A 27,544-nucleotide genomic window follows, 5' to 3' on the forward strand; every position below is an offset into this window, starting at 1 on the left:
TTTTAACTCTTTTATAAGAAATATATATATTAAAAATACATTACCACTAATTTTAATATTTTTAACCTTATTTTAAAATTTAACCTATTAATATTCTTTTTTAATTCTAATTATTAGAAATTATAAGAAATACTTTTAATTTTAAAAATAAAATAAAGAAAATATACTTCTTAAAAAAATATAAAAGAATTAAGAAATATATTAAATATAATAAAAACACTTTTAAAAATATCTCTATAAGGTTTTTAACTTATTTCTATAATATAAGTTTTTTCCTTAATAAAAAAGTTTTTAAATATAAAAATTCTTTATAAAATTCCTATAGCTTTATATAATAAATATAGTATTTCCTAGTTATTTAATATAAAAATTATCTATATTAGAATATAAAAGCTATAGCTTTTCTTATAAAAAAGGCCTAACTAGAAATAATAGCAATTTATAAAATCTTTTAGTTAATAAAAACTATAAAACTAATACCTTAATTTATTTAATATATAAAAAACCTTTTATATATATAAAGTATAAAAATACTACTATAAAGTCTTAGAATACCCTTAAAGATTTTTATAAACTTAATAAATTTACTATTAAATATTTAATTCTAAAAGAATTATAAAATACCTTTTAAAGGAATTTAATATTATAAAAAATATTTAAATAAGGTTAAACAATTAACTAAAATTTAAAAACAAATAATATTAACCTTCCTAAATAAATAATTATTACTTAAATATTAAATTTACTTAATAATAATTACAAGAAATTTATATAAAATATTATATAAAGCTTAAAGAAAAATTTTAAAAGCTATATAATTAATATTTTATTCACTAATTTAATAAATAAATTAAAAGAAAAGAAAAACTCTTTTATAAAAATATTATTTATAAAGAATAATAATAATAATAAAAGGAAATTATAAGGTACTCTTACTATAACTTAAAGGGTATATTAAAAAAATTATTTTTTTAACCCTAATAAGATACTAAAAGCTTAGAAAATAATGGAAAAAATACTTATATATATAAATTAAATTTTAATAGGTTAAATTAAAATTAAAAGATTAATAAATTACTCTTTATAGCTATTAAACTAAAAGGTAAAATACTAATCCTTTTAATAAATTAAAGAATAAAAAGAGGAAGAAAATTCATTAAAAGAAAATTTTAAAAATTACTACTACTTATATATTATACAAATCATTTATAAATAAAATAAATATAAGTAAAATAATTAATAACCTTAAAAACATTAACCTATTAAATCTTAAATAAAAGGTAATTACTATTTATACTTTATATACCTATAATAAATATAATAACTAATATAGAATATAAAGACTATATAGAACTATATTTATAAAATTTATATTAAATAATAGAGTAAATATAATTAGTTTTATAATAAAAACTATTTAAAATATTAAAATTTATAAATAAAAAGTTAAGTAGAGTAAAGTAAGTATAATAAATATTAAATATATTAAAGAAAGTAATATATTATTCTTAAATAATAACTATAAGCTTAAAGTACTAAATATATATTATATATTTTATTAGATTTAAATATACTTAATTATAATACTATAAGTTATATTATATAAGCTATATTAGAAGGAAATACAGCTAAACTTTATTCTATTAAGTCTAATAGACTTATAAATAAAGAATATAAAAATAGCCTATATTATATTAAGGTTAAAATATTTAATAATAATTATAATAATATACAAATAAATACTTTTATTATATAAAAGAGAAAATAGCCTCTTTAAATAATATATATTATTAGTACTGCTATTTAGATTATATAAGTCTTATTCTATTTATATAAATACTTAAAAGTAATAAAATAAATATTAAAATTCTATTAAAACTCTATAAACCTTTAAATATAATATTTATTTATAAGTTAAATATATAACTAAATATAATAAAAAAGTTTAAATAATAAAAATATAATATTCTTAAAAGAATATATAGTAATATAGGTAGACTACTTACACCTATATATAATAAATATAAATATTATATCTTATTTTTAATAAAAAGACTAAATATCTATATAAGTATTTATTAAAAGGAAAAATAAAGTTTTAAAAGCCTTTAAAAACTTTAAAAATAAAGAAAAAATAATAGTAATAAATCTATTAAAGAATTCTTTTCTAATAATAAAATTAAATTTATTAATAAATAATTTAAATCCATACTTAATAAGAATAATATATATTATTTTACTACTCCTATATATATAAAAGAACCTAATAGGGTTATAAAAGATTAAATCTTATTATAATAAATAAAATTTAAAGCTTAATAATAGCCTCTAATTTACTATATATATTATGGGAAGACGCTTTTAAAACTACTATATATTTATATAATATAACCCTATATACCTCTTTAAATTTTAAAAATCTTTATAAAATAAAAAATAATAAAATACCTAATATTAATAATATAAGAACTTGGGGTTCTATAGTTTATTATAATAATAATAAATATAAAACTAAGCTAAAAGTTAAGAATAAAAAAGGTCTCTTAATAGGCTATATTTTTAAGATATATATATATAAAGTCTAGGATATAAAGACTAATAAACCTATATTAGTATAGGATATATAGATTTTAGAAGGAAAATTCCTTAATAAATCTAATAAATTTAAAAATAAAAATAATATTAAAAATCCTATAGGGGAAAAAATACCTATAAAAAAAGATAAAATTTAAGAAAAAATTCCTATAAGGGAAGAGACACCTATAAAAGATAAAATAATAGTAAAAGGGTATAAAGAACTATATTCTATTAAAAATACTTATATAAATACTATTATAAATAATTTTAATAATTCTTCTATTATTATAATAACTAGTATTATAGCTAAACCTTCTAATATAAAAGAAATATTAAATTCTTTTAAAAAGATCTATAGCTTAAATCTATAATAAATAAAAATAATTTAAAAGAATAAAATTCTTATAAAATAATTATACCACCTAAAAATAAAATAATATTATCTAGTAAATAAGTATTAACAAAGAAATATATAAATAATTTTAATATAATAAAATCTAGTTAAATAGTTAATAAAAAACTATTAAATATAAAGCTAAATGGGTTATTTATAGCTATAAACAATAATTTAAAATAGATTTTTAAAAACTTTTTAACTATTTATAGGCTAGAAACTTATAATATACTATTAATTATAGCAACTAATAAAGGCTAGTATATATTAAGTTATAATATAAAAATACCTTTTATACTTTAATATAAACTATAAAATATATATTAAACTCTCTAACCTTATATATAATAAAGAAAAATATAAAAATAAGGCTACTTTATTATTAAAAGCTATATATAGCCTTAAATAAGTACTTTATTATAATATAAATATTTAATTAATATTTTAATAAAAATTAGATTTAAAATATATCTTTATAATAAAGGTATATTTATAAATATAAATTTATAAATAATATTTATATATTATATAAATAATATAATAATCCTAGGGTCTAATATAAATATTATGAATAATTTAATTTCCATAATATCTAAGGATATAAATCTTAATTTCTAAGGAGAATTAAATAGTTTTTAAAAATAATATTAAAATTAATAAAAATAATAAAATTATTACTATAAATTAAAATTAATATACTTCTAAAATTCTTTAAAAATTTAATATCTCTAAAAATAATTATATTAATAATATTAAAATAAAACCGGAATTAATACCTTATACCCTTAAAAGAGCTTTAGAAAGAAATATAAATCAAGTCTTTAAAAAAGAAATAAAAGCTTTTTAATAATAAATAGGCTCTCTTCTATATACTAGTTTAAAAACTAGGCTAGATATATGCTTTTTAATATCTAAATTAGTTAGATATATGTCTAACTTTAATATAAAGTACTTTAAAGAATTAAATAAATTATGGGAATATTTATTAAAATTCCCTAATATATATAAAAAATTCTAATATTTAGGAGAAAATACTTTATATATAGTAGGTTATTATAACTTAAGCTAGGGTAATAATATAAATAATAGAAAATCTACCTTAAGCTATATATTCTCTTTATCTATAAGAAATAAAAAAATATTTAATTCTATTAGTTAGTCCTCCTAATAATAAAAAACGCCTATATTAAGTACTTATAAGGTTAAATATATAGCTTTAAAAGAAGCTATTAAAAGAAATTTATTTATATAATTTATTAACCTATTTTAATAATTCTTTAAAATTAGGTATAATATTCCTAAAAGTAAAATATATAAAAATAATAATACTACTTTAAAATTAACTAAAAATCAAGCATTTTATAAATAAACTAAATATATAAATATTATATATCACTTTAATAAATATATAGTTAAAGAAAATCTAGTTAAAATTATTAGAATAAATATAAAAATAACTTTGTAAACTAGTTAATAAAGCTTATAGTTAGGTAAGAATTTAAGTTAACTAAAAAAAGGTGTAATTTATATAAAAAATAAATATAAAAATATTCTATATATATAAAAGGGTTTTAAAATAAAAAGAATATTTTAAAATAATAAATAAACTATAAATGTCTGCTATAATACACCTAATAAAAAAAAGTATTTTTCTAAAAAATAATAAGCTCTTTAATAAAAATACTTAGTTTTTACTCTCTATAAATAAATTGTTTTCTCCTTTAAAAACTATAATTAACCCTATATATTAAAAGGTTTTCAACTATTAAAAATTCTTATTAAAAAAGTGGAAATTTTTCTATATTTTATAAGCTATTAAAAATACGCTAAAGATATACTAAATGGGCCTTAAAAGCACTTATAAATAAAAGTTTAGGGTAACTTAAGATAAAAGTCTAGGGTAACTCTCTCAACCTATAACTCACAATATACTATATACTACTATAACTACTATACCCAACCTATACTTATAAGCCTATAAATTTATATATATTTTATAATTTATAATATATATAGTATAGTAGTCTAGATGTAGTAATTAAATTATATAAAAATGTGCCTATATACAAATAAATATAATAACATATAAATATAACTGTAAAATCTTTCTAATAAAATAACTATAATTATATGTTAAAGGTTCTAAGTTCGATTACTAATATAATCAAACTTTTTAAACTTTTAGTTTTTTATTCCATTTAATAAATCAGGCCAAAAATTACTAACATATATATACGGTCTATATTTTACTTATAAACTAAGCTTTCCTTATAAAGGTTTTACTTAGTTAAAATACTTATAATTATAACTATTTATTAAGTTTTTATCCCTTTATAAAGGTTTTTCTTAATAATAAATCCTTAAAATTAGGCTAAATAATACCTATATTTTATAAGAAGCTATTTAAATAATTATATATATCTAGCTTCTAGGGAACTATTAAAATACCCTATTTATTAACGGCTCTATGTCCGTCTATAGCCTAATATAACTACTATTTTAGTCCTCTAAATACAAGGCACTAATTTATACGAAGAATGGTTATTTCTCTTGATTTCTATAGCATTCTAGTAGGTGTTTAGAGTACCTACCTTTATCTATAAAAAGGGCGGTCCTCTCCCTTCTAAATAGGTCTATAGTCATGCGAAATCTATCCCTTCATTCTTACATATTGTCTACCCGGCATGAGCAGGTCCGGTGACGTCCGCAAAAGCTGGGCCTTGGCAACAGACTTGGCCATTTTATCGTCCATAGTGACCTAAAAGTTTGATATCTCGATACTAAGATCAAATTCAAGCTGAAGATGCAGTCGGTACTTGTAGAAGTGACTCAGAAGAGCTAGTCCCTGCTTGCAGGAGAGGCTCACGCTCCCTTGGTGATGACGCACGCTTCGCCCAAGATTCTTGATTTGCTCGGTTTTGGGTGACTCTGCCACATACGCTTTATATGTATGAAGACCAGAAACGAAACTACTACCCGTCGATCTGATATAAATCTCTCGAGCTAGTCCTGTCACTCATTTGCAAGCGCATTAACAACATCTGTTGAAGATTTCAAGTTTTCCTGAGATTTGATGTGGGTGAGAGACATTGCTTCGGGAGCTTAGGCTTTGGCATATAGTTATCTAAGACTGGCGGAATTACCTTGTAGTAAAGAGCCTGGTATGGGATATGGGGAGGGACATATTTTCATTCTTAGTCGTCGAATGTTGGGTTGTCCAACCAATCGCGAATCTTTTCCAGAGCAAAAAGATCATGCTGCTTGTCCGATGTGTGATAATCATCCATCGATACATCGATCCACCCCTTGGTTCCCCGGCTGGTTCCCAATTTGGCACCTATCGCGCGCGCGGAACCGAAGTCGATGAGTACCGGCATGCCCTCCAGATCAACTAAGATGTTCCCCGGGTTTACGTCGTTATGAGCCAGACCGAGGGAGTGCAGATGGTGGATGGCCAGCTCGAGAGCCTTCATGAAGGGTCCCTTGTCTAACGAGCCAATCTTGTTCCTAAGGTAATCAGTTAGGGTGTTGGGGTGTCGGTCGAGGACGAGGCCAGTAATGAGGCCACGGTGAACTCGGCAGCCATGATAACGGACAATGTTCGGGTGTGGGTGTTCAGCGAGCACCTCCATTACCCTGGCTTCTTCGAGAAGATCTTTAGGTATGAGTTCGAGGACGTTGTGTTCTTTGAAGACGTCGTACAGAGGAAGATTTGGGCGTTTGATGTAGTAATCCATTAAGGTGTCCTGGGCTAGGGTGAGCTTCCCGCAATGGAACGCCCATTCTGGGAACACGTCATTATCTGGGATTGGAACGAGGGCAGATGTGAGTTGGTCAAAGGTGATACTGTGTCTTGGGTGGTTTGATTCGCCGAAATAAGCGACGTCATCGTCGTCAACCAGCGCAAAGGTCGAGTGTTTGAACTCGCCAGTTTCGTCGTCGACCTCCTCGTGGAAGAATACGAGGTCTTCCCATGCTGTGACTTTGGCTGCCATGACAAAAATTATCTCACTGAAGCGTAGGAGGCGTGGTATTCTTCTTCTCCCCTTCCCCATGTTTATTCTTTTGGTGATGGGGGGTAGGTCCACACCGCCGGCCATTTCCACCAGCCAGTGTCAGCCCAGCCAGCGTTCACCGTCCGCCCAACCCGTATTGGCCCAAATTAAACCCCGCAGTCGTGGTGCATCTATGTTGTTCAACACCGATGCACCAACATCCTCATGGAGAGCAGCCTAGAGAATAACATCGCATGGTAGAATGCTGCTGACATTTCGGTGTGGCTACACATAGGATAGCCGGCTGCCTACCTAGGTAATCCGTGGCGTCAGGTATGAGAATCTGAAAACTGCACAAGATTGCTTCATACTAAAGTGTCTGAAAGTTGTTGACGGGCCCTGAGTACTGCTGTGAGATCGGGGTGTTAGCTACTGGAACGCTAACTGCAATCTTGTGCATGCTCTCCACAAACCGGTGCTCCCAAGGGTCATTGACTTACCTGAGCAAGTCTGAGATAAGGACGACGAAAGACGAGCCAAGGTCATGAGGATCCGCGCCAGAGAACAGGACATCAACATTATTAGTGGGATGGGGGACCGGCTCCACGCCATCACTGAGCACCACTGCATCCTACATGGGGCCAGGGACGCCCCCACGGCGACAAATTCCCCTCTCCCATCTTCTCAGTCAGCCGCAAGACCGCATGACAGCCAGGGGCAGCCAGCTGCTCACTCGCACCCGGGGACATATCCTCCATTCTCCTGGCCCTATTCATGTACTTCGATTTCGCTACTATACACGTAGTCATAACTGAGCAGTGTTCATGTAATTAATATTAATACTTCTTAGAATTGACTCATAAAGGCTATTTTCTTCTAGGATCGCGCGGCTGCATTCGAGGTCTGTAACGTTAACGTGCCTGTCGTGGAACACAATCTCATGCAGCTGTGTGTCAATAGATTGGGCTAGATACCCGAGGTATGCACCTGATTCGGCGCGGGAGAGGCGGTTCACATTCTTTTAGCTAAAACATATAGAGTGCGTGCCTGTTGTCACTTGGCCACGCTGACGCGAAGAATTATGATTCGATACATCCGCCAAACAGAATGTCTGGTACTTCGAATGTCCGGCCCAGGGCTAAACGTTTTTTCATGTAATAATCGGAAGCCCGCTGACAGTTCAAGTTGTTCCCAATTCAACCGAATTGATCATGGAGCTCCTCACACTCGTGCTCGTGATGCTGCCTTGGACAACTTATTGTGCAAGAAGCCAACCACGACGGCCAATCATGCTGGAGAGGTCGGGCGGCTTCCAGATAGGGGGCAAGATCATACACAGTCCGCTCAACCCAAACATGAGTCTCTCGTGCGACCATGGCTACATGGAATATTTCATCCCCTGGAGGCCGCGCAAAACAAGCATCGTCATGTGGCATTCTTCATCAACCCAGGTCTGGCAGAACAGATGGGACGGCGGCGAGGGCTACAAGGACATGTTCCTGCGCCGCAACTATCCCGTCTATCTGTGGGACGCACCGCGGCTCGGCCGGGCGAACTGGGCGTGCGAGCCAACGACGTACGTCCCAGCCTACCGGGACCAGGCAAACTTCGCGGCGTGGAACTTTGGGCCGAGGTGGCCGCAGTGGTGGGACGACGTGCAGTTTCCCACCGAGGACGGGGCGGCATGGCAGCAGGCGACGAGCGCCCGATATGTTGAGTACGACACCAACGAGAACATTGTGCTGCAGTCAGATGCTGCGGCGATCGCCGCCGACTCGGGCAGGATCGGAACCGCCATTGTGTTCCTGACCAACTCGGCCGCCTCGTTGCGCGCGATGATCGCTGCTACCAAGGCGAACGAGACGAACATCAAAGGCATCGTGATGTACGAGGGCTTTGGCGTCTTGCCCGACAACATCAACGTGACGACCGCACCCGGCGGCTTCGGGCCTTTTGTGGTGCCACTCGAAAGTTTCAAGAAGTTGGCCGACCTGGCCGCGGTCCAATTCGTAGTGGGCGATCATCGTTCGGAGGATAGCGCGTTTGTTTCGCAGGCACGATTGACCTCGACGTTAATAAACCAGTACGGTGGAAATTCGCAAGTGCTCAAGTTAGGTGAGACAGGCCTGAAGGGGAACACACATATTCCATTTGCGGATCTGAATAATGCAGAGATAGCGGGACTGTTGGATGATTTACTGGAAAGTAACGGACTGGATGGGTACCAAGACGAAGAAGAGTAAGGTTTACGATTCCATTATGCGACGGGGGGTGAAAAGGGACTTGGCTTGAATATGTCGGAGCCTAACCATTTCCAAAGTTGAAGACAACGTTTCTTGGGTATTGCTTAAATGTTAAGGACTTCACGCCGTTTCCTTCTCTAGGATCAAATGCACCGGTTGGAAGCGTGCAAGATTCAAGGAAATCATCCTCGACCCGGTAGGAGTATCTACGGGGACTGGGCCGTCGCTTGGCAGGTTGGGGGTAGTTTCCTAGCGATTGTGAAAATTCATCTGCGTATGCATTCATTGAGCTCTCTAGTCTAAAGCTTTCGTTTGAAAACATCCGGAGGCCAAAAGATTTTTTCGGATGCACGGATCGAACGGTGACGCCTCTCCCTTGGGAGATGACGGAGAGACATCGGCACCTAAATGGGCACCTGAATATTTTGATATTTCACTTCTACCACTATGGCTTCGCCATGTCAAAGAAGCTCCGAATAAATAGCGGTGCTGGACCAGAAATCGTATCTCAGTCAGGGTGGATGAATATAGTCCGCGGTCTTCAAAGGATATCTCATTATTCTAGCCGGGCCAATGTTACCCGACTATCGATCCAAACCTTGAGAGAAGAATTTTGCTCGCCAATTTGATTGAGAATCTCACGATTGCCCAGCAGCCCGGCGTTCACTTGACGTAGTGTGAGTGTTATCCTATTTTCTCTCAGTGCTATTACTGAATTGATGACCCTCGCGCCATCAGCTGATCGGCCACCTGCATTTGCACATGGCGCAAAATCCTTTCTCCTGGCAGTGATCGGCATGTCAAGGCATGGAGAACTGGGAGACAGCCATCGAATACGAGAAGGATCGCATATCTGACCCACAACGGCTAGAACCGAATTCCAGGCAACCATACATGCAGCTCGTATTATCATAAGCAGTGTGGGTGACACCCAAACCACAATTTAAAGTGGCCAAGTGCCGCGCTGTGCCGCACATGAGGAGATACTACTACATAGTACCTAGTAAGACACATCAACTGAGTTAATACAGTGCTAGCGGCGCCGGGGAATTATTCAAAATCCCGGCAGTCACTCCGACATGGGATCAGTAATAGCCTATGTAGATAGAAAAGAACATCACTCAAGCGCCGGTACTCGGTTGTCCACCTGTGGACTTCGTGTCCGGCAGCCAGTGAGCTGACTGTGATATGATGTCAGGGACGCTGCCAGGTTTTCAACACTAGAAGTTCGGAAAGGGACTCCAAGGAAGGCCAGGCGTATCCACTGCAAGGAATACGCTAGTAGACGGCATTCCGGCATGCAGCTGCACGTCAAGCTTCTCTTGGGCTCACCGTCTGACGACAGCCGGGTATTTAAGCCTGGCTAAATGCTTGATATCATCTTCAAAGTGACCTCGACGCCACAAATTATCACCAAACCACTGTGCTCGCACCAAGCCACTATCGCCACGAGACCAAGATGCATCTCCCAACCCTCATCGGCGCCTCCCTCCTGGCCACCGCCGCCTCAGCAAAAGACACAATATCCTACCCAACAATCAACCTCGGGACCTTCAGCTACCCGCACGGGAACCAGTTCGTCGCCTGGTCGCCCTTCACGCCGACCACGACGCAGGACGTGGTGGAGCTGTGCGAGAGCAACGGCGCGATCCACGGCACGGCGACGTGGACGGCGGTGCGTGTGGCCAACACGTACGTGCTGGACCCGATCTGCCGCAAGCCGTTCAACATCACCGACGACGCGACCAACACGACGTACTACGACCTCGAGCTGGCGTGTGTCGACGACGACATCGACATCCACGCCTTCCCGCAGGTGACGGCCGTCGTGGAGCGCGCGACCAACCGCACGGTCGAGGCGTGCGCGCCTGTGCCGTCGGTCGACCCGTATCAGTGGTACGGGGCGTGTACGTCGTGCTGCGGCGCGGGGGTTATGTGGCAGTTTGCTTGCTCCCCTGAGACGGCTGGTGGTGAGTGAGTTGGGATTGGGTGTAGGGATTGGGTGTCACTGGGATGGAGAAGCATGCTATCAAGATGAAATACAACGATTTATAATATGATGTCTTGGGACAACGACAGCAAGCCTCTGGGGTGTCACTGCACCTCGATTGTGATGCCTTAACGATTCACAAAGGGCATGGGAATGGGTTGAGCAATCTCCTCGGGAACTGCTTCTAATTGATCTGCAGTCGAGGAATCCAAGCACCAAACACAGCAGTGTGGGTGGTGCATCAAGATTTGGACTCGCGGTGCTTTCGATGCTGTTGAGGGGGGGGGTGTCACGAATCGATGACTTACCCTAACCCCGTACCAACCCAAATCAATTTTGCTCCTACAAAAAACAATGTGCGACCAGACCACCTTGGAAAGCTGATACAGCATGATATATCGCCACTTCGTCGCTGCCAATGTGCTCTCTGCTTCCCGCTCGATTCCGTGTATGCGGAAGCATATGCCCGAGCAAAGCATCCACACAATGGCAACGGTCATGCATACATTACTGGCAACACATCCGCCAGAAAGGCACCCCGGGCTCAACCAAGCTCCTCAAGTATGAGCCTCTCACGGTCCCGGAGCTTGGATCCCAGCCGATCCGGCTCTGGAAGGGTAACAAATTCCTGGGGCTCATCCCCGCCAAAGTTGTCCTCCGCGAGCACGTCCGCCCGGGACACATGCTCTGCCTGAGGGGCGACCCGCCGCTCAACAACAAGCCTTCACCGCCGGAGAGCTACGACTACGAGGTGCGGTCGCTGAACACCGAGCGGGCCGACAGGTTCAACTACACCCCCGCCAAGGCCCTGAGGGCCAAGGAGTACTACCTCAACGCCAGCCAGGACGCGCAGTACCTGTGGACGCGGCTGCGGATGGTCTACAGGTTCCTCGACTCGGAAGAAGGCAGGGGCAAAGCATCTGCGCATCAGATGGTCAAGGCGACCGTCCCGGTTGAGTTCCACATCAAGGCGCCCAGGCCGCTGCGCGGCGCGGACCTGGCCCTCTTCACCAAGGACCGGCTGGACATGCACCCGGCCGTGATCCTGCGCGCGCTGCCGAAGGGCGCGTTCCAGCTGCTCGCGCCGCGGGCCGACCTGGAGGCGGGCGATGCCGTCTGGCTCGTCGCGACGGACGAGCTGCTGGCGAAAGGGGTTCAAATGCCCAGGAGGCCGGCTGCCAGGGCGGCCACGGCCGAGGAGATGGACAGGACCAAGAGGAAGGAGGTGACGGGGCTGCTCGAGGCTGGGAGGATCGACGAGCATGGCCAGAAGAGTAGGAAGGTCCGGGATCGAGAGGCACGTCAGGAGGAGGCACGTAAAAGGGAGGAGAGGAGGAGGCGGGTGCAGGGCGAGCCGGAGGACTCCATGCCGGAATGGATGAGGGACATTCTCGGGCCCGTGACAAGCCCACCTGCGCCACCCAACGGCGACCAGGGGGGAGCAAGACCAGAGAGCGCCCAAGGTGTCGAGCAACCGAACCCGCAACACACGGGAACACAACCACGTATTGAGGGCGGGTTGAGGGGCCGTCTTCAAAGGGGGCTTCCAGAAGGGAGGGCACGTCGCGAGGGATCAGACTAAGACTCCATGGTGCCCACAAAAGCATCTTCACATGGACTACGGGCCCTTGACAGTCGATCGAGGCGCATCTGGATCACATCCCCCCCCCCCACGGGGACCAGCGCATGTCAGAACAGGGTTAGGGTGGGGAGTTGGCAAGCGCTTTCCGACGCGTGCACCGTCGACGTCATGTGAACCCAGGCACAAGAGCGCGTCGGACACTCGTGCTTCGCAAGCCTTCGCACCTCGACAGCGGGGATCACAGCAGCAATTCCTCAGACGACCATGGCGACGCAGCAAGACCTCCAGGAGCTGCTGCGGCTGCAGACAGCCCGCAAGATGCCAATGAAGGACGCCATGGCCCAGATCAAGGCCCTTCAAAGTGCCAGTCTAAGAAGGCAAGCCACGCCACGCGCCTCGAATTGGCCATCGTGGCGAAGGTTCTCTAACACTGATCAGCGTCCGACAGATTGCCGAAGCACCATTGAAAACAGTCGAGACGGCCATGGCGGACGCGAAAGCTGCACGATCATTCCAGAACGCCTGCAAGGCCCATCTGAAGCGCATGCAGACCTCGCCCGGGTCAGCCGGCACAACGGGGAAACGACCAAGCACAGCAACCCAAGAATCAGCAAACAAGAGGGCAAGGCTTTCCGGCGGTGACGGTGGCTACATGCTCGGGCCGGCCGCCGTGAGCCCCGCGGAGCTCGAGGCCTCCCTCTCGCTGCCCCTCGATACCGACGAAGACCGCATTGCCGAGACGGCAATCCAGACGAACCGGGCCCCGCTCGTACTGGCTTTCGCGGTCGAGCTCCTGCGCCATACGATGCCCGAGCAGCCCCCCTCGAGCAGGTTGTCGCTTGCGCAAGCAGTTGTCAGCGCCAATTCGCGCTCCAAGGCCGTGAGCTTAGGGCTGGATAAGGGGCCAAGCGCGGACGAGGAGGGATGGGGCGAGGGGCAGCCGAGGATCAAGGTGATGGGCCGAGAAATCGCTGTGTTAAAAAGAGGAGGGTACCAATGGAAGGGAGAAGAGGAGGAACGCGCAGGAGGGGCGGAAGACACCGGGGGCGAGGATACCACGCAAAAAGACCCCGACGGGTCAGCATCGACATTGAAAGCCGAGGACAACGCAGCCGAGTCAGCAGCAGCCCAGCCCGCAAACGCCAACACATGGACGACGAGCCCCTCCGTGTCCCTGAAGCAATCCACCTTCGTCGCCCGCGCAACCACCATGACCGACCCGTCCCAGCGGCCAAAGCTCCTCAAGGCCCTGTTCGAGGCCCAGCCAGGCCTGAGGAGCGCATCCCACAACGTCTGGGCCTACCGCGTCCGCGCGGCCGAGGTGTCAGTAAGCAACCACCCGCGCGAGTCCTCCCACGACGACGGCGAGTCGGGCGCGGGGGCGCTGCTCCTGCGCGTCCTGCGCGAGACCAACGGCATCGACGTCCTCGTCGTCATGACGCGGTGGTACGGCGGCGTCATGCTGGGCCCGGACCGGTGGCGGCTGATGCGCAACGTCGTCACGCAGGCGCTGTCGGAGCGCCTGCGCAGGACGGGCGTCGAGGCCGGCCTGGGCGGCGAGGCGGTCTGGGGCCTCGACCTCGAGGGCGCCAGGGGCGGCAAGGCGGGCGGCGGGGCCGGGGGCATGCCGACGCACCGGCCCGAGGCGGCGCGCAACTACCTGCTCAAGAGCTTCGGCAGCGCGGAAGACGAGGCGGCCAGGAAGAAGAGGACGACGGCCAGGGCCGAGGGCGCCGAGAGGGAGGCGAACCTGGGCCTGCTGCTGGGCGCGCTGCGGCTGCTGTTCGACAGCTGGGCCGACGTGCTGCCGGCCGAGGAGCTGGACCGCCGGGCGTGGGGGTGGTATGCTGCGGCGCGCCCCGAGGTGGACTCTGGGCCGGCGGGGTGGGGTGCCAAGGGGACGCTGAGGCTGAAGACTATCTTGGATTTGAGGAGGAAGGCTTGAGGTGTTTGTGCGTGGGCTGTTCTGCGCCCGTTGTTGATGCGCACCCACCCACCAGGCATGGGAGGATTTGTCTGGCTAGGATCGATGGGGTGGATGGGGCCTCTCCGGTTTGGTGGTCGTTTTGTGCTTTTGCTCTTTATAAGAGAACATGATACCCTGGTTTCTTTCCCGTTGACCGCGAAGCGATCTTTGATTGTTTTTTTACTTCTTTCGGCTTCCTTGAAATTCCATCGGAGTTTGACGAACCCCCCCCCCCGGAGAACGAACCACTACCAAGAAGGTTGGTAGTAGCTTTTCTAATTCGGATCTACTCGTTCCGTTGCCCCTGGTTCGATTGTCGCACGCAAGTCCTCCAATACCTACGCTGCCAGTGCTAATTGAAGTAGACTGGCTGTTTGTAGCTAAGGGAAATGCAAAAGGGCAGTGATGATAGGTGTGGTATGGGGAAGTCATTTGGGAATGTCAGGTCTTGATGTACTGGTACTACGTGTCTGTGTGTGTGTTTAAAAAAGACAACACTGGGTTGGTGGTTTCGTTTAATCCCCATGCATATAAAATGTATGTGACCCATTCATACTGTGATGAACGGTCAAGACCCAGCGTTTAAAAGAATTCAGTGCCAATGACAGTACACAGAGAATACAACACGTCTGTGGCCTCAGCCTCGTGCCGCACAAAACGCGGGGCCTTAAGCGTTTACCACTGTGTGAAGGGTCACGTACTCAGGTATTGGCATCAGAAACGGAAGCACCCAGACCTCGATGACGGGTGTTTCCCGTGCTGGGTCCCGAGGGTCGTTGAAGCAAGGGCCCAGACACCCTCCTTCCTTCCTTCCGTAACGGCACTCAAGCACTGCTGATTTTCTGCAAGCCCAGGCTTGCCTGCGCTGGGTGAGCTCCTGCTTCGAGGCCCCTGGCCCAGACCGTTTGGCCCAGACCGTCGGTCGCGCCTGCTGCCACCAGGACACACCAGCCAGCCAAACCCTTGACTGCGCTTCTCTGTCTGACGGTGCCTGGAGCTCTCCTCTCCACTCTTCACTCCCTTTGCCCCCCACCATCGACATCCACGTCCTCTCATTGGAACCCACGGAAGCCAGCCACTCGAGTCCCAGTGTACTCTTTACTCCTATCCAAGCCACACCACCTCGTCGCAATCTTCCTGCTACGATGGGCAAGAAAAAGGCAAAGTCCAAGCATGGCATCCAGCCATGGCACACCCGCTACGGCCCACTCCACCTCTACGACCTCGCCACCGGTATGATTCCCAAGCGGGTGCGGAACATACTGTCTGCCCACGGCAGGATGAGCAATAGTGGCAGGTCCGCCGCCGCAGCGGCCATCGATTGGCAGACCATCGTGAAGAACCTCACAGACATTCAAGATGCTTTCTCGAGGATTGAGACGGCTTTGATCGAGGGGTACGTCTGATTATTTTAGGACTTTCATCTATTTGCCTTGCGGTGACGGCGTTGCACTGTGTTTGTGGCCCAAGCCTCTTCCTCTGGCTGAGCACCAGCTCTGCATGTGCCCCCTCGATGCTGACGGGGCCCGCTCGCGATAGTGAGGACATCAAGAGGTGGAAGGAACTCCCAGGCCTCGACGGAGCGGTCAAACAAGTCCGGGGTGTCATCACATTGTTGAATGCAGACAAGAAACAGAGTCCAGGTGGTTCTCTCAACTTTGACCTCCCGAGGTTTGTCAATGACCAGTCGCCCAGCAACACAGGTGCCATCAAGCCCAACCCTTTCGCCACCGGCGCCAACGGAGAACCCCTTCGGAAGCGCATCAAAGACGAAGTCAAAATCAAAGTCGAGGACGAAGACGAGGATGATATTGAGGAGGGCGAAATCATAGTCAAGCATGGAGACGAGAACGAGCAGGGTGTGCCCTTGGACGTCGGGAGCCAAGAAAGCGTGCTATCTCCAGAGGCGGTGGACCACAACCAATTCGGTCATTCGAACACAGCCGACTTTGACAACAATCATGCTGGGCTGCCTGCCGACTGGATGCCCCAGGGGCCATTGTTCCGGCCGTTCTACCCTCCAAATTACTGGCACGCCAATGACTGCTGGTACACTCCACAGCCCGTTGTCTATCCCCCGGCCGTCATGCCGCATTACAACTCTGGCTTCGTCGGGCTCGCACCCGCTGGCGTGATTGGACCAGCCCATTCACAATTCCCACATGGTGCCAACCATCCATACGCGCCCTACCATGAGTTCCCACGGCATTTTGGTTCTTCCGTTCCAACCCCTGGAGGCCCTTCACCTGTTGCGTATCTGCCAGCCCCGTCGCTTCCGGGCCCAAGCGTTGCCCGCGCAAGTCGAGTCCAGTCATTGAAACCATCACCAACCCCAAGTCCGGAAGAAGCTCTATCTTCGAGCCCCCTATTGGCGAAGCAAATCCGACACGACCGAGCCAGTAAGCGAAAACTTCCGGAGTCGTCGGATGATTCGAGTGGCACCAGCCAGCCCAACAAGCGGCATTGCTCAGCTCGGGGGAGCAACAGTTCCGAGGTCGGTGGCGATATTCCCAGCGGAGCCAACTTCTCATGGTCCGACAGACCGGCGAATTTCGGGTCCTGGTTTCAAGAACGGATCGCGGAGAGGAAGAAGCAGTTGAGTCGACTTGAGAGGGCGATCAAGCCCACCGTTGAAAGTGATGACGTTTAGACGTCAAAACATCTCGCTCCGAAGGTGGCATTACTTGCGAAGCCGGAGGTCGAGACCCCGTTGGCGGCAGCAACATTTTGTTCCAAGCCAACGGGAGAAAAAAGAAGAATCCCCCTGATCAGCCGGGAGCTCTTGTGTGTGCAGGCCTTCGGCCTTGATTTTGATGAGTGCGACAGCCTCAGTCCAGTTGTGTGACGACGGACACATTTTTTGCTACCAAGATAGTTATTCACTGTTTTGTCTGTTGTTGTAACACGAAAGGCAGACATTGTGAGAGTATGGTAATAGCAGGGTCTCGTTCCGTCAGGCACACTTACCTCCATAGACACGTTTTAGCAAGAATGTTGTGCTCTTTCGTTGCCATTACGTACTGTGTCATGTTCTGGCCCTTTGATGTCAGTTGGGCCACAGTATCGGTAGCTAACGACGCACATACATAGGTACATAATACCCCCGTCCGGAGCCGCCAAGGCCACACCCTTGCGAAACACCTGGTCCACGGTCTTGCTCCAGATCGAGTAGCTTCACAGGTATAGACAAGAAGAGGACAGGAAGGTCATGAGGGAGCACCGGAAGAACACTGAATGGAACACAGCCCGTTGGGGTGTTCAAAGACACGATATCCCATTTCGTCGTCGGCGACAGCGTCCACGCATGGGCCATTCCCACTTCGTCATGAGGCCTTCCACCGTTGAGACGTCCTACTTGGCGACGAGTACAACCTCGAGGGAGTCATTGGCTGGTGGCATGCTCTGAGCGTCCCAACTGAGCGCCCGGCGCTGTCGCCTGAATCTGTAGCTGGCCCGCTGATGCCTGGCGGGTTGGAGAAGACCGTCGCCGGGTTTGTGAACCTGATCAGGACCTGCCCAAGCTCAGTTCGCATACCGCTGAACGCTCAGCAACCCGCGGGTGGCACTCCAATCTGGGCGGATGGTCCGTGAGCTTGTCTCTGGTGAGCATGTCTCGTGGGAATCAGATGGTGCTGGCTCGTGGGAAAGCGAAGCTCCCTGAAGAGGGAGTCGTTTCATTGGCTGTCCCTGAAGGACCCTGAGGCAACATCTGCTGAAGAACCAGAGGGGTAACACAACGTGGCCAAAGCATATAGGTAGCATGGCTGTATTGGTCAGCTATGCAGCTATATATGCCGATCATGCAGCATGGTTTGCAGGAGACGCACATACCTAAGTTCTTCACCGGCTTCCACTGTTTCGCAGTACGACACCAGGATTGAAATATGACGAGTCATGACGACAGGGCGATGGCACGCGTCGGATTTGGAGCCGTGGTGAGGTTGAAATCTAGTCTTGCAGCCCTATGCAGGACCATTGCCTTTGCTGCAAGATGGAATCTAGACAGCTTCCTGCTGAACTTTGAATCGTTTTGGTGCATAAATAGTCCGTCACCGTCCCTGCTCCGATCGTCATATCGTTGCGTGAAACTGACCCCTTCTCGCTACGCTGTTCCTCGAAAAGTTCTGGTAGGCTATGCGCCCCTCTTGGATCTTGGGCCAGTTGCTGGTTCGAGTCGAAAAGTTTTCCTCAACGAAGTCGAGGCAGAGACATGACCGCGACTGGACAAGGTTGACCAGGTTGTTCAGCACCAATGTTTCCACCTTGAGCTTCACGCTATAGACGACGGGCTTCCACGTCGCTTGGATCAGGTAGTTATTCGTGAATTGGAGGACTATGAGGGTCATATCCAAGGAGACCACCAGGACAAGGAGACCAACCAGCTCTCGGAACACGGTCTTTACGTGGTCTTTCTTCAAGGCCGCCAACCGCTTCAGGCCGTGTGACGCTTCGTAGACGTATAGACTCGAGATGAAGGTCTCCAGGGCTGTGATCACGACAAGCTGGGTCGCCTCAAACTTCGCTGTGTATTTCCTGTCAGAAAAGCTGATGGCAATGCGTGTGTGTAGTCACCCAGAAGGTCGCGTACCGTAGACGTTGCTGTACCTGAGGGCTATAACCGGGTCGGGCCAGTTGCAGGCGAGGAAGAATGCGGTCGTGGGGAGCTGGACGCCGACAAAGACAAAGGCGATCATGCCAAGCACGCCGTGCAGCTTCCAGTGGCTGGCGACGACCAGGTTGAGGCGCGAGTACAGGACGACCGACTGGCCGGTGACCATGAGCCACCACCCGACGGAGAGCAGCGCGCTCATGGCCAGGTTGCCGTTGGGCACGGTGCCGAAGAAGCGGAGGATGTTGGGCAGCACGTGGAAGGGGATGCCAAAGGCCACGGCGATCATGGACCAGAAGTAGAGCCCGCTGCGGCGCCGGAAGGTCCGGAAGATGATGAAGAACTGCTCGATGCTGTTGTAGCACGCGACGGCGATGAACCCGCTCATGGTCATGAGTATGGGTATCGACACCGCGTCCGCGACGGGACCCGTCTCGCCGCTCGCTCCCATCTCGTGCCGGTGCCGTGTGGCTTCGAATCGCCGGGAGAGCGGTGCCCACAGGTTCGGGGAAATAGTGTTTGAGGCCTCGATGGCAATGGGGGCGGTGGGGAACCAGACATTCTGTACAGAGAAAGAAGCCAGTTAGGCTTTGTGGACCCCTTCTCCGACCGGCCTGGCTGCCCTCGATGCGAGTTCGAGGATGCAAAAAGGCTTATCCGTGCTGCAGGATGGTTCCCAGATCTGATGCAACGATGGCACCGTCGCGAGTCATGCCTGCATGCTCCTAGCCAACGCGTGGAGGATCTTAGCATGCGTATTCCTGTTTTGCTGCGGTGCTTGCCGAAAGTCTCCAAACTCTGGCAGCGGGCAAACTTCGGGGACGGGCGGTGGCGTGTCTGCTTGGTTTATTATTTCCCAAGGATTGTGACTGGTATTTATGGGGAAGTCCGATTTCTTGGATTTCTTTCCGGTATCAAATGATTCCTGGTACATTCAGCATGGGGGGCGTGGCTTCGGGTGCGTGCCCAACATTCGGACTTCAAACAGATGCGCACCCTCGCTTTCTCACCTATGGAGAAGTTATATATTTCAAAATGACAATGCGGATAAGCTTCGTATGATTCGGGAAGTCAATGCGGTGGCTGTGTTCTGACCTCAAGGAGGGGATTCATAATCCCGCCGGAAACTTGGAAGCTTGTCTTGCCCGCACTTCATGGTAATGTTAATGAGACTTAGAGGGGATTCCTATTCCCGCCCGATGCTTGTCTTGCGCACTCATTTCATGTTAATGTCAAGACTTTAAGACCGGGTGTCTAGAGTCTCAATGAAGATGATGGATTCAGATTTTAGTGCCGCGAGGTATGACGAAAGTACTTCATGCCTAGTTGACCCGAGATCGCAAAACACGGATGTGCCTCCCCTCAGGGCTCTTTGAAACCCCTCATGTATGCTTCAATGACATGTCCTCGGACGTATGCGGAATGGAAGCGGAACCATTCACCCTTCAATGCCAGCCAAACTGTCTATTGGCGCTGTATTGTACGCCTCTCGCCAACTTCATCAGTCGCTGCCCGTCGGAACACCGAAATCGACTTCCACGGTCTGGATTGTAATTTATATATATTTATATCAGCCCGACTGGTGCGCGTAAGAGGCGGTTTTCGGAACGTGGTGCGGAACACTGCACGCTGGATGGGGCGCAGATTCTAAATCTAATTCATATGTTGTGATCATGGGGTACATGCACGGTCTCCGATTGCTGGTGGGATGTGCTGATCAAGAGTTGGCTTCCAAGGCACCCGGTGATAGCGATCATAGCTGATGATGACTCGTCGTACCTGATGAAGATTGAGTTTGATCAACAATAATTCAGTATTGACATTGATTTTGCGCTGATGGGTTACTTTGTGCCACAACCGTAAGCGCCGGGATTCCTACTCCAAAGGCACGATTACCTTTTTCCCGCCCACCCAGGTTTGGGATATGTGTCGTGTTTCATGGCCAGTCACCCGAAGCCGACGAACAGATACTATCGCTTTTCCACTGAGATTTGGACCAGAAAACAAGATTGGAGTGAAAATGGCACTGCTCATTCCAGTCTTGGGTATGATGTAGGCAATATGAAGATGTATAGGTCCAGGATGATGGCCAGGACAGACTGCATGATCACCCCGTAGATACCATCTATTGGCTTCCCACTGAGCATCACATCGTCCCATGTTTGTCCGGGGTTTGGGGTATTGTAGTAACCTGCCAGGGCAACAGCCGGAAGACAAACGAGGACGATGGCCACGAATCCGATCCCAATGGCTAGCCGCATACCATTTCGGATTTGAAATGTCTAAAGGCATAACAGGAGTAGAGATGCCTTGGAGAACATTCGACCCGGCGTAGTCAGCGGCGCCTGGCTGAGGTTCAACTAGTACATGATATTGATTGTCAATATGCATGGACCGCCAAAATAGCCGGTAGATCACGACTCGTTAAAGTTTCCGGGCGCCAGCAACTGGCGTATTAGGAAGCTTGGCAGGGCTGCGGCTGTGACAACCCACTTTGACATAGTCATCAAGGGACCAACATGCAGGGATGGCCCACTGGTGGCGTATATCTTTGAGTTCTAGTGTAATAAGGGTGACCTAGGTAGGCTAATCCGAAATCAATGCCGCTGGCGACGACAATTGGCCGGGCTCAGAGACGCACGACAAAGAATGATACCGTTTGGCGCGACAGAAAATACAAGAGCCGATGTATTGAAGTCCGGGAAACGTCAACTTGAATCGCATAGGCCAAAGATTTTAGGAATCGGCCGAAAAAGGAGACATGCGAGCCGTCTACGGGAGCTTCTTCCGGTTGGCAAACAGGCGACATCCTGTGGACAAGGGTGCGAAGAACAGCACCACGATGGAGACACCGAGCACAGCAGGTGCGTATGTTGGCGGGTTTGTGAAGTTTGGCCTCACAACGTCTGGTACGGTACCAGCCGGGAAAGCACCAAGATCTAGACCGCCTAAGAAGCTCATAACATCCGGAGACTGCCGTCCTGCCGCAGGCCTTGTGCGTCTTCTGGAACTTGAAGGGAAGTTACGCAGACGACGTACAACGTAAAGGGCTTAGAAATCAATACGTGGGCAAATCAGCAAGGCCCTGCCGCGAAGGATGACGGGTCCTCCGGTAGTGATGAGGTGTTGGCGACATACGAATACGTGCCCCACGTATCCCATACCCAGAAACCTTGCAGTTAGTATCCACTCAGTGCTGTGGGCACCGAGACAATGCTACTCCAGCCGGATGGCACGAATGGCACGCCCAGAGCCTAGCCTAAACTTTGTAACTGGATCTATTCTTCGAAAGGTTTTCCTCTAACATACCTAAGTACATGTCAATGTAAATGTCAAGCGTTGGACTGTAAGCTGTACAATGGTGCATATTCGAATTCCATGCGTCTCATTCTCAACTTGACGGACAGAGTCGAAACCATCTTAGCCGCTGGTTTCGTGGCATGATCCACAGCAGGGTTCCGCTAGATTGTGTGTTGTTCACGCTGCCTAGACGACTAGGACCCGCCCGGGCGATTGGTCCAGGCCCATTAAATCGTTCAATAATAGCTTGATCTACGACCGTTGGCGGGGTCATAAACGGTGGGGCAGTTCTATATTAAAGTTGCTATGTCGATGCCAGCCCTGGCAAATGAGACATATTGAAACGGCTTGATCGGAACTGGGTCTTGGAATTCTAGGAAATACGAACGCGTACGTAACCTAGCGCATACTACGCGAAACTAAAGCACATAGTAGTTGATCATGTTCTCCCCACGGGCCCATCGTGTCTACAAGCTCGGCTTGGAAAATGCAAAGGTGTCTACTCATAGTCATCCACGTGTTTGTAAGTGTCCACCATGACGCCCATCTGGCGGTTGTTAGGTCTCTTCCTGCGCTTCAGTACCTTGACATTTTTGATACCGCTCGGCAGCGGTTCCACGGTGTAGTTCACGTCCCTCCCTCTGTGCGCAATGAGCAGTACTCCCTTCTCCATTTCCTCACGCTGGCTCAGCGCAGCGTCACGTGGAGCGCAGTAGGCTTTCCAATTCTGGGGACCCCGTCTGAACATGGCTTCGCGAGTAGCAGGCTCTGTTGTCATCAGCCCGTGATCAGCCGCATGTATCGACCGGTAAAAGCGGACGAGCGCCGTTGGTCCGTCACGCCTCACAAGTGCTCGATCTAGCCTCGATAGCCGCGGCACCGCGTGCCAGTGGTCATGGTGGCGCACTTGCCTGGTAAGCTCCAGTATGGCGGAGTTGTGGGATATGAAATAGAGTTTCCTCCACCCGTCGCTCTGTTTGATCAGCTGCTCGGCAATAAGGAGGTCCGTTGTCGCTGTTGGGGCGTGGGAGCCAACGACTGTCAATCTGTCCAGGCACAAGCCAGGCAGCGCTTTGAACACGTATGCCCATCCGTATTCTATAGTTGGCGGGTCGCTCTCGATCGAGAGCATGGGCGAGGGCCCTGAGATCCGCATATGGCGTAGCCTCGACAGCAGTGATGGTTCGAGCGCGGCGAGTTTTTCTAACATCGTGTGCGCACCTTCAAAGCTGAAGAGTACCTGGTTTATCCAGCTATGACCGATTTCGCGGTTGACTTTGCGGCAGACGTGGAGTAAACTGAGACTATTCGGTGGCGGCCGCATTTGGACAGACGAAATGTTCGCATGGCCAGTCAATGTGTTGGTCGGGGAAATGGGGTTGATCTGCGTCGAAATCCGACCGAAGGCCAGACGAACGGAATGAAAGACGTAGGAGTAGATCTCCAAGCGAATCTCAAGAGGCAACCTCTCGAGGAAAAGGCTGGAATCTTGTGGGTTCCGAGGCTGCATGTCGATCTATCTGCTCTTTTTGGTTCACACTAAATTTTTCTGCCCACGACCTTGGTTCTGATGTGTTCTCTCATCAGCGACCTGATTCACGGTGGACTTTCTTCGAAATGAATGTTTCTCCTTTCTGGGTTGAGCAACGGGAACGCAATACTGCTTTACAACGCATAAATGTCGTGACGCACGTCAGATAATCCAGAGACCCGGACGGCTAAGATCAATAAAGGTTGGCTGATTATAACGTTGAATCAAATAAACAACTGCTCATGAGAGTGATGTCTGACTCACAGGGCGAATCCTGGCATCGGTGGCGTCTCCTAGCTGCAAAACGTTGATCCTCTTGCTCCGCCAGGGTTCTGATTGGCCAGATGGCACCAACAGTTTTACCAGTGTTCGCGATGTTGCATCTGGCCCACCAGCGCAGCCAACAACTGCAGACACGTTGGTTTGGTGTTGGGTATTTAGCCATCTTGCGGAGCTGTTCCAAGCCAAACTTTTGCTCTTGTCTCCTTCACAATAATCTCATGGCAGAGGAGGCCGCATCACTATGACTCCGGCGGTCACAATGCGCAAGATGTGGTCGCGCAGCGTTCTTCTGGGCTTGACTCTGACAGCCGGAGCCGTTGCTGAGCCTGTTGTTAGGCTCGAGGAGACCCGCGTGTCGTACCGAGGTGTAGCTCGGGACTTGGTGGAGGACTTCCACAACATCAAGTTTGCCCATGATACCTCCGGTCAGCGTCGCTTCGCTCCTCCAGAGCCATACAGCCCCCCTAGTGGCGCCGAGATCGACGGGACTTCTCCTGGACCGGCATGCCCTCAGTTCCAAGCCGCAGTTCCGCCATTCTTCGATGAGACGCCTAACATAAGCGAGGATTGTCTTCACTTACGAATCACGAGGCCAGCTGGAACAACTGCCAATGACCGACTGCCGGTCGTAGTGCACCTTGTTGGCGGTGGGGTGGTGAAGGGCTCCAGCGACGACTCGCACGTCGATCCCAAGAACCTCATCACACACTCGATATCGCAGAATAAGCCAATTATTGTAGGTGATTTTCTGTATGCGATGACCCACTGTTGCGAGTTTCTGGCTGACCCGCAAGTTGTAGCACGTCGCCCTGAACTACCGACTGACTATCTTCGGGTTCGCTCGCCTTCCGATACTCCAGGATCAAAAGTCTCTGAACGTTGGGATGAGGGATCAACGCGCTGGTTTTCAATGGGTTAAGGACCACATTGCAGCGTTCGGAGGCGACCCTGAGAAGATCACGTCGTTCGGGCTCAGCTCAGGCGCAACATTTACGTCTCTGCATCTCATGACATACGCGGGCGAGCAAGGGGTTCCGTTTACTCAAGCATGGGCCATGTCTGGTCCTCCAGGCACTGCGCTCAATATGACATCTGATGCTACAGAGATACATACTCGTGCTGTCGCTGACATTGCAGGCTGCCCGGTCCAAGACGAACCGAGTTCTGATGAACAAATTCTGCAGTGCTTGAGGGATTTGTCGATGAGCGAATTGCTAGAAGTCGCGGTGGCATATTCGCAGCAGAATCATCCTCCTTTAGGTCTTTTTACATTTATCCCCTCAATTGATGGGGACTTCCTACCGGAACGCCAGTCTGCGCTTTACAGAGCAGGGAAATTCGTTAAAGGCATTCCTATCGTTCTTGGTTGGACTCAAGATGATGGAGCGACCAATGCAGGACCTGCTCCGTCTTTCCAAACCGAGGAAGACATGAAGGCTCCTATCAAGAATTTCGCCCATTCGCTTACGGAAGAAGACTACCAAAATCTGTTCTCACTATACCCCGCCAAAGATTTCGAGCAGGATGTTAAACACTACGAGGCACGAAAAAGCGAGTCAGACCCCGTCGCTCCGGTCCATTATTTCCGTGTCGCACGCATCATGCGTGATCTTCTGTTCACGTGCTCCTCGATCGATTTTGGATATCATGTGTCAAAGCAACCGAGTACGCGGGATCCCAGCTTTCCAAGTGTTCGGCTCTACGACTTGAACCAGAGCATGTTGACACCCATGTTCCACGAGGCCGGAATGCCATGGCTGGGTGCCATTCACGGAAGCGACTTGGACTACCTGTTCAACAATGTCTTCCCCAAGGAGCACATGTCGGAGGAGGATCGACGGCTGTCTGAGTATCTTCAGGCAGCTTTCATTAACTTTGCTTATGCGGGACACCCGGATCACGAAAATGGCATCGCTGGGGACGCCACTTGGCCGGAATCCTTCCCAGAGGGGGGCGAGGATTTCAACCTCCAGGTCATTGGCGGCCCACAGGGTACAGGGAACTGCCACCTGTCTGAAGCGGCAGCGCACGACACCATGAAGATAGATGAGCAACTGGGTGAAATGCAAAACCCTCTGGAAGACGTTATTCAATATGGAGAGATGGGCTCTGATGCGGTTCAGAAGAGACAGGATTTGATTGAGCATGAAAGGTTGATGGAGAGATGTGCCTTTATCAGCAGTCTATCTGAGAAACTAGGCCACTGAACACATACATATATACCTAGGTAGCTTCCTCAATCTCTCAGCCGAGTACAGTAGGGTTAACGAAGCGGTCACCGCCACGTTGACCGCCGCCCGAAAGGCCGCGCCCCAAAATAGCACCAGGGCCGCCAGTGCTGTCGTTCTTCCGCTGGATTTCTGTGCTGTCTGGACTTTGGCTGCATTCTTTGTTGCAGGCACAATCACCATTTTTGTGCCGCGCCGCGCCCTCTCCATCCACCACCTCCTGCTGCAACCCCTTTTCCGCAACGTGGGCGGACACCCAGGCCCAGCGCCGTCACGCGCCATCCACTTGTCCCAAGAGACGGTCACGATAACCGCAAGCGGCCCAGCCCAGTCCAGGAGGGCCTTGATTGTCGTCGAAATCCTCGCTCTCGTCATCGTCTTCGTCCTCGTCCTCGTATCCGCGCCCGATCAGAATGTCCCGTGTGAAAACGACTTACTACAGCAATGAGAGAGATTCTGCGCCAACTTTGGAAGAGCAAGTCCACTAGATATTAGCAAAAGTAATTTCGTCTACTCCAAAAGAGAAATTTTCACTACACCTAGGTGCATTCCACAATAATACTGCGCGCATTTTCCCGAGTCTCTATATACCGATTTGCCAATATTTGTGGTCCGCTTCCGAGAGTCTCGCCCGGAAGCCAATCGCTAGGACTTGGGTTTAGTGGCTATATCAAGCTGATATTCTCACAATTGAGAAGTGATTTTCTCAATCCAACAGGAGTCATTTTCTTGGGAACATTTAAGCACTTCTAGCAGTAAGGCACGCAATAGCTGGGCAGTGATCCTCCAAAATGGTGTCCACCAACCACATTGGCCAATTTACAGTGTTGGCTCATCATCCAACCAC

General features: G+C 46.7%; 7 protein-coding genes across 7 annotated transcripts; 4 read left to right on the forward strand and 3 right to left on the reverse strand.

Moving 5' to 3' along the window:
* Positions 1-6,165: 6,165 nt before the first annotated feature.
* Positions 6,166-7,782, reverse strand: KVR01_000151 (uncharacterized protein; the record flags this gene model as incomplete). Its single annotated transcript, XM_044790806.1, has 2 exons — positions 7,467-7,782; positions 6,166-7,375 (listed from the first exon to the last, which is right to left on the reverse strand). Exon 2 carries the CDS (start codon positions 7,069-7,071, stop codon positions 6,166-6,168), a length of 906 nt encoding a protein of 301 aa, XP_044650100.1. The 5' UTR covers positions 7,072-7,375; positions 7,467-7,782.
* Positions 7,783-10,668: 2,886 nt separating this feature from the next.
* Positions 10,669-11,187, forward strand: KVR01_000455 (uncharacterized protein; the record flags this gene model as incomplete). Its single annotated transcript, XM_044785878.1, has 1 exon — positions 10,669-11,187. One exon carries the CDS (start codon positions 10,669-10,671, stop codon positions 11,185-11,187), a length of 519 nt encoding a protein of 172 aa, XP_044650404.1.
* Positions 11,188-11,685: 498 nt separating this feature from the next.
* KVR01_000261 (uncharacterized protein) lies at positions 11,686-12,781 on the forward strand (the record flags this gene model as incomplete). Its single annotated transcript, XM_044792246.1, has 2 exons — positions 11,686-11,694; positions 11,729-12,781. 2 exons carry the CDS (start codon positions 11,686-11,688, stop codon positions 12,779-12,781), a joined length of 1,062 nt encoding a protein of 353 aa, XP_044650210.1.
* A 264-nt stretch (positions 12,782-13,045) lies between these two features.
* On the forward strand, positions 13,046-14,726 carry KVR01_000036 (uncharacterized protein; the record flags this gene model as incomplete). The annotated part of the gene is made up of 2 exons (XM_044782451.1): positions 13,046-13,158; positions 13,220-14,726. The coding sequence occupies 2 exons, from the start codon at positions 13,046-13,048 to the stop codon at positions 14,724-14,726; spliced, it is 1,620 nt and encodes a 539-aa protein (XP_044649985.1).
* A 4,091-nt stretch (positions 14,727-18,817) lies between these two features.
* Positions 18,818-19,807, reverse strand: KVR01_000988 (uncharacterized protein; the record flags this gene model as incomplete). Its single annotated transcript, XM_044783490.1, has 2 exons — positions 18,818-19,269; positions 19,336-19,807. 2 exons carry the CDS (start codon positions 19,805-19,807, stop codon positions 18,818-18,820), a joined length of 924 nt encoding a protein of 307 aa, XP_044650937.1.
* A 3,348-nt stretch (positions 19,808-23,155) lies between these two features.
* Positions 23,156-24,166, reverse strand: KVR01_000329 (uncharacterized protein; the record flags this gene model as incomplete). Its single annotated transcript, XM_044785876.1, has 1 exon — positions 23,156-24,166. The coding sequence occupies one exon, from the start codon at positions 24,164-24,166 to the stop codon at positions 23,156-23,158; it is 1,011 nt and encodes a 336-aa protein (XP_044650278.1).
* A 107-nt stretch (positions 24,167-24,273) lies between these two features.
* KVR01_000594 (uncharacterized protein) lies at positions 24,274-26,676 on the forward strand (the record flags this gene model as incomplete). Its single annotated transcript, XM_044783131.1, has 3 exons — positions 24,274-24,294; positions 24,858-25,151; positions 25,270-26,676. 3 exons carry the CDS (start codon positions 24,274-24,276, stop codon positions 26,674-26,676), a joined length of 1,722 nt encoding a protein of 573 aa, XP_044650543.1.
* Positions 26,677-27,544: the final 868 nt, after the last annotated feature.

Source organism: Diaporthe batatas, assembly GCF_019321695.1.
Source record: "Diaporthe batatas strain CRI 302-4 chromosome Unknown Contig00001, whole genome shotgun sequence".
Taxonomy (NCBI): Eukaryota; Fungi; Ascomycota; class Sordariomycetes; order Diaporthales; family Diaporthaceae; genus Diaporthe; species Diaporthe batatas.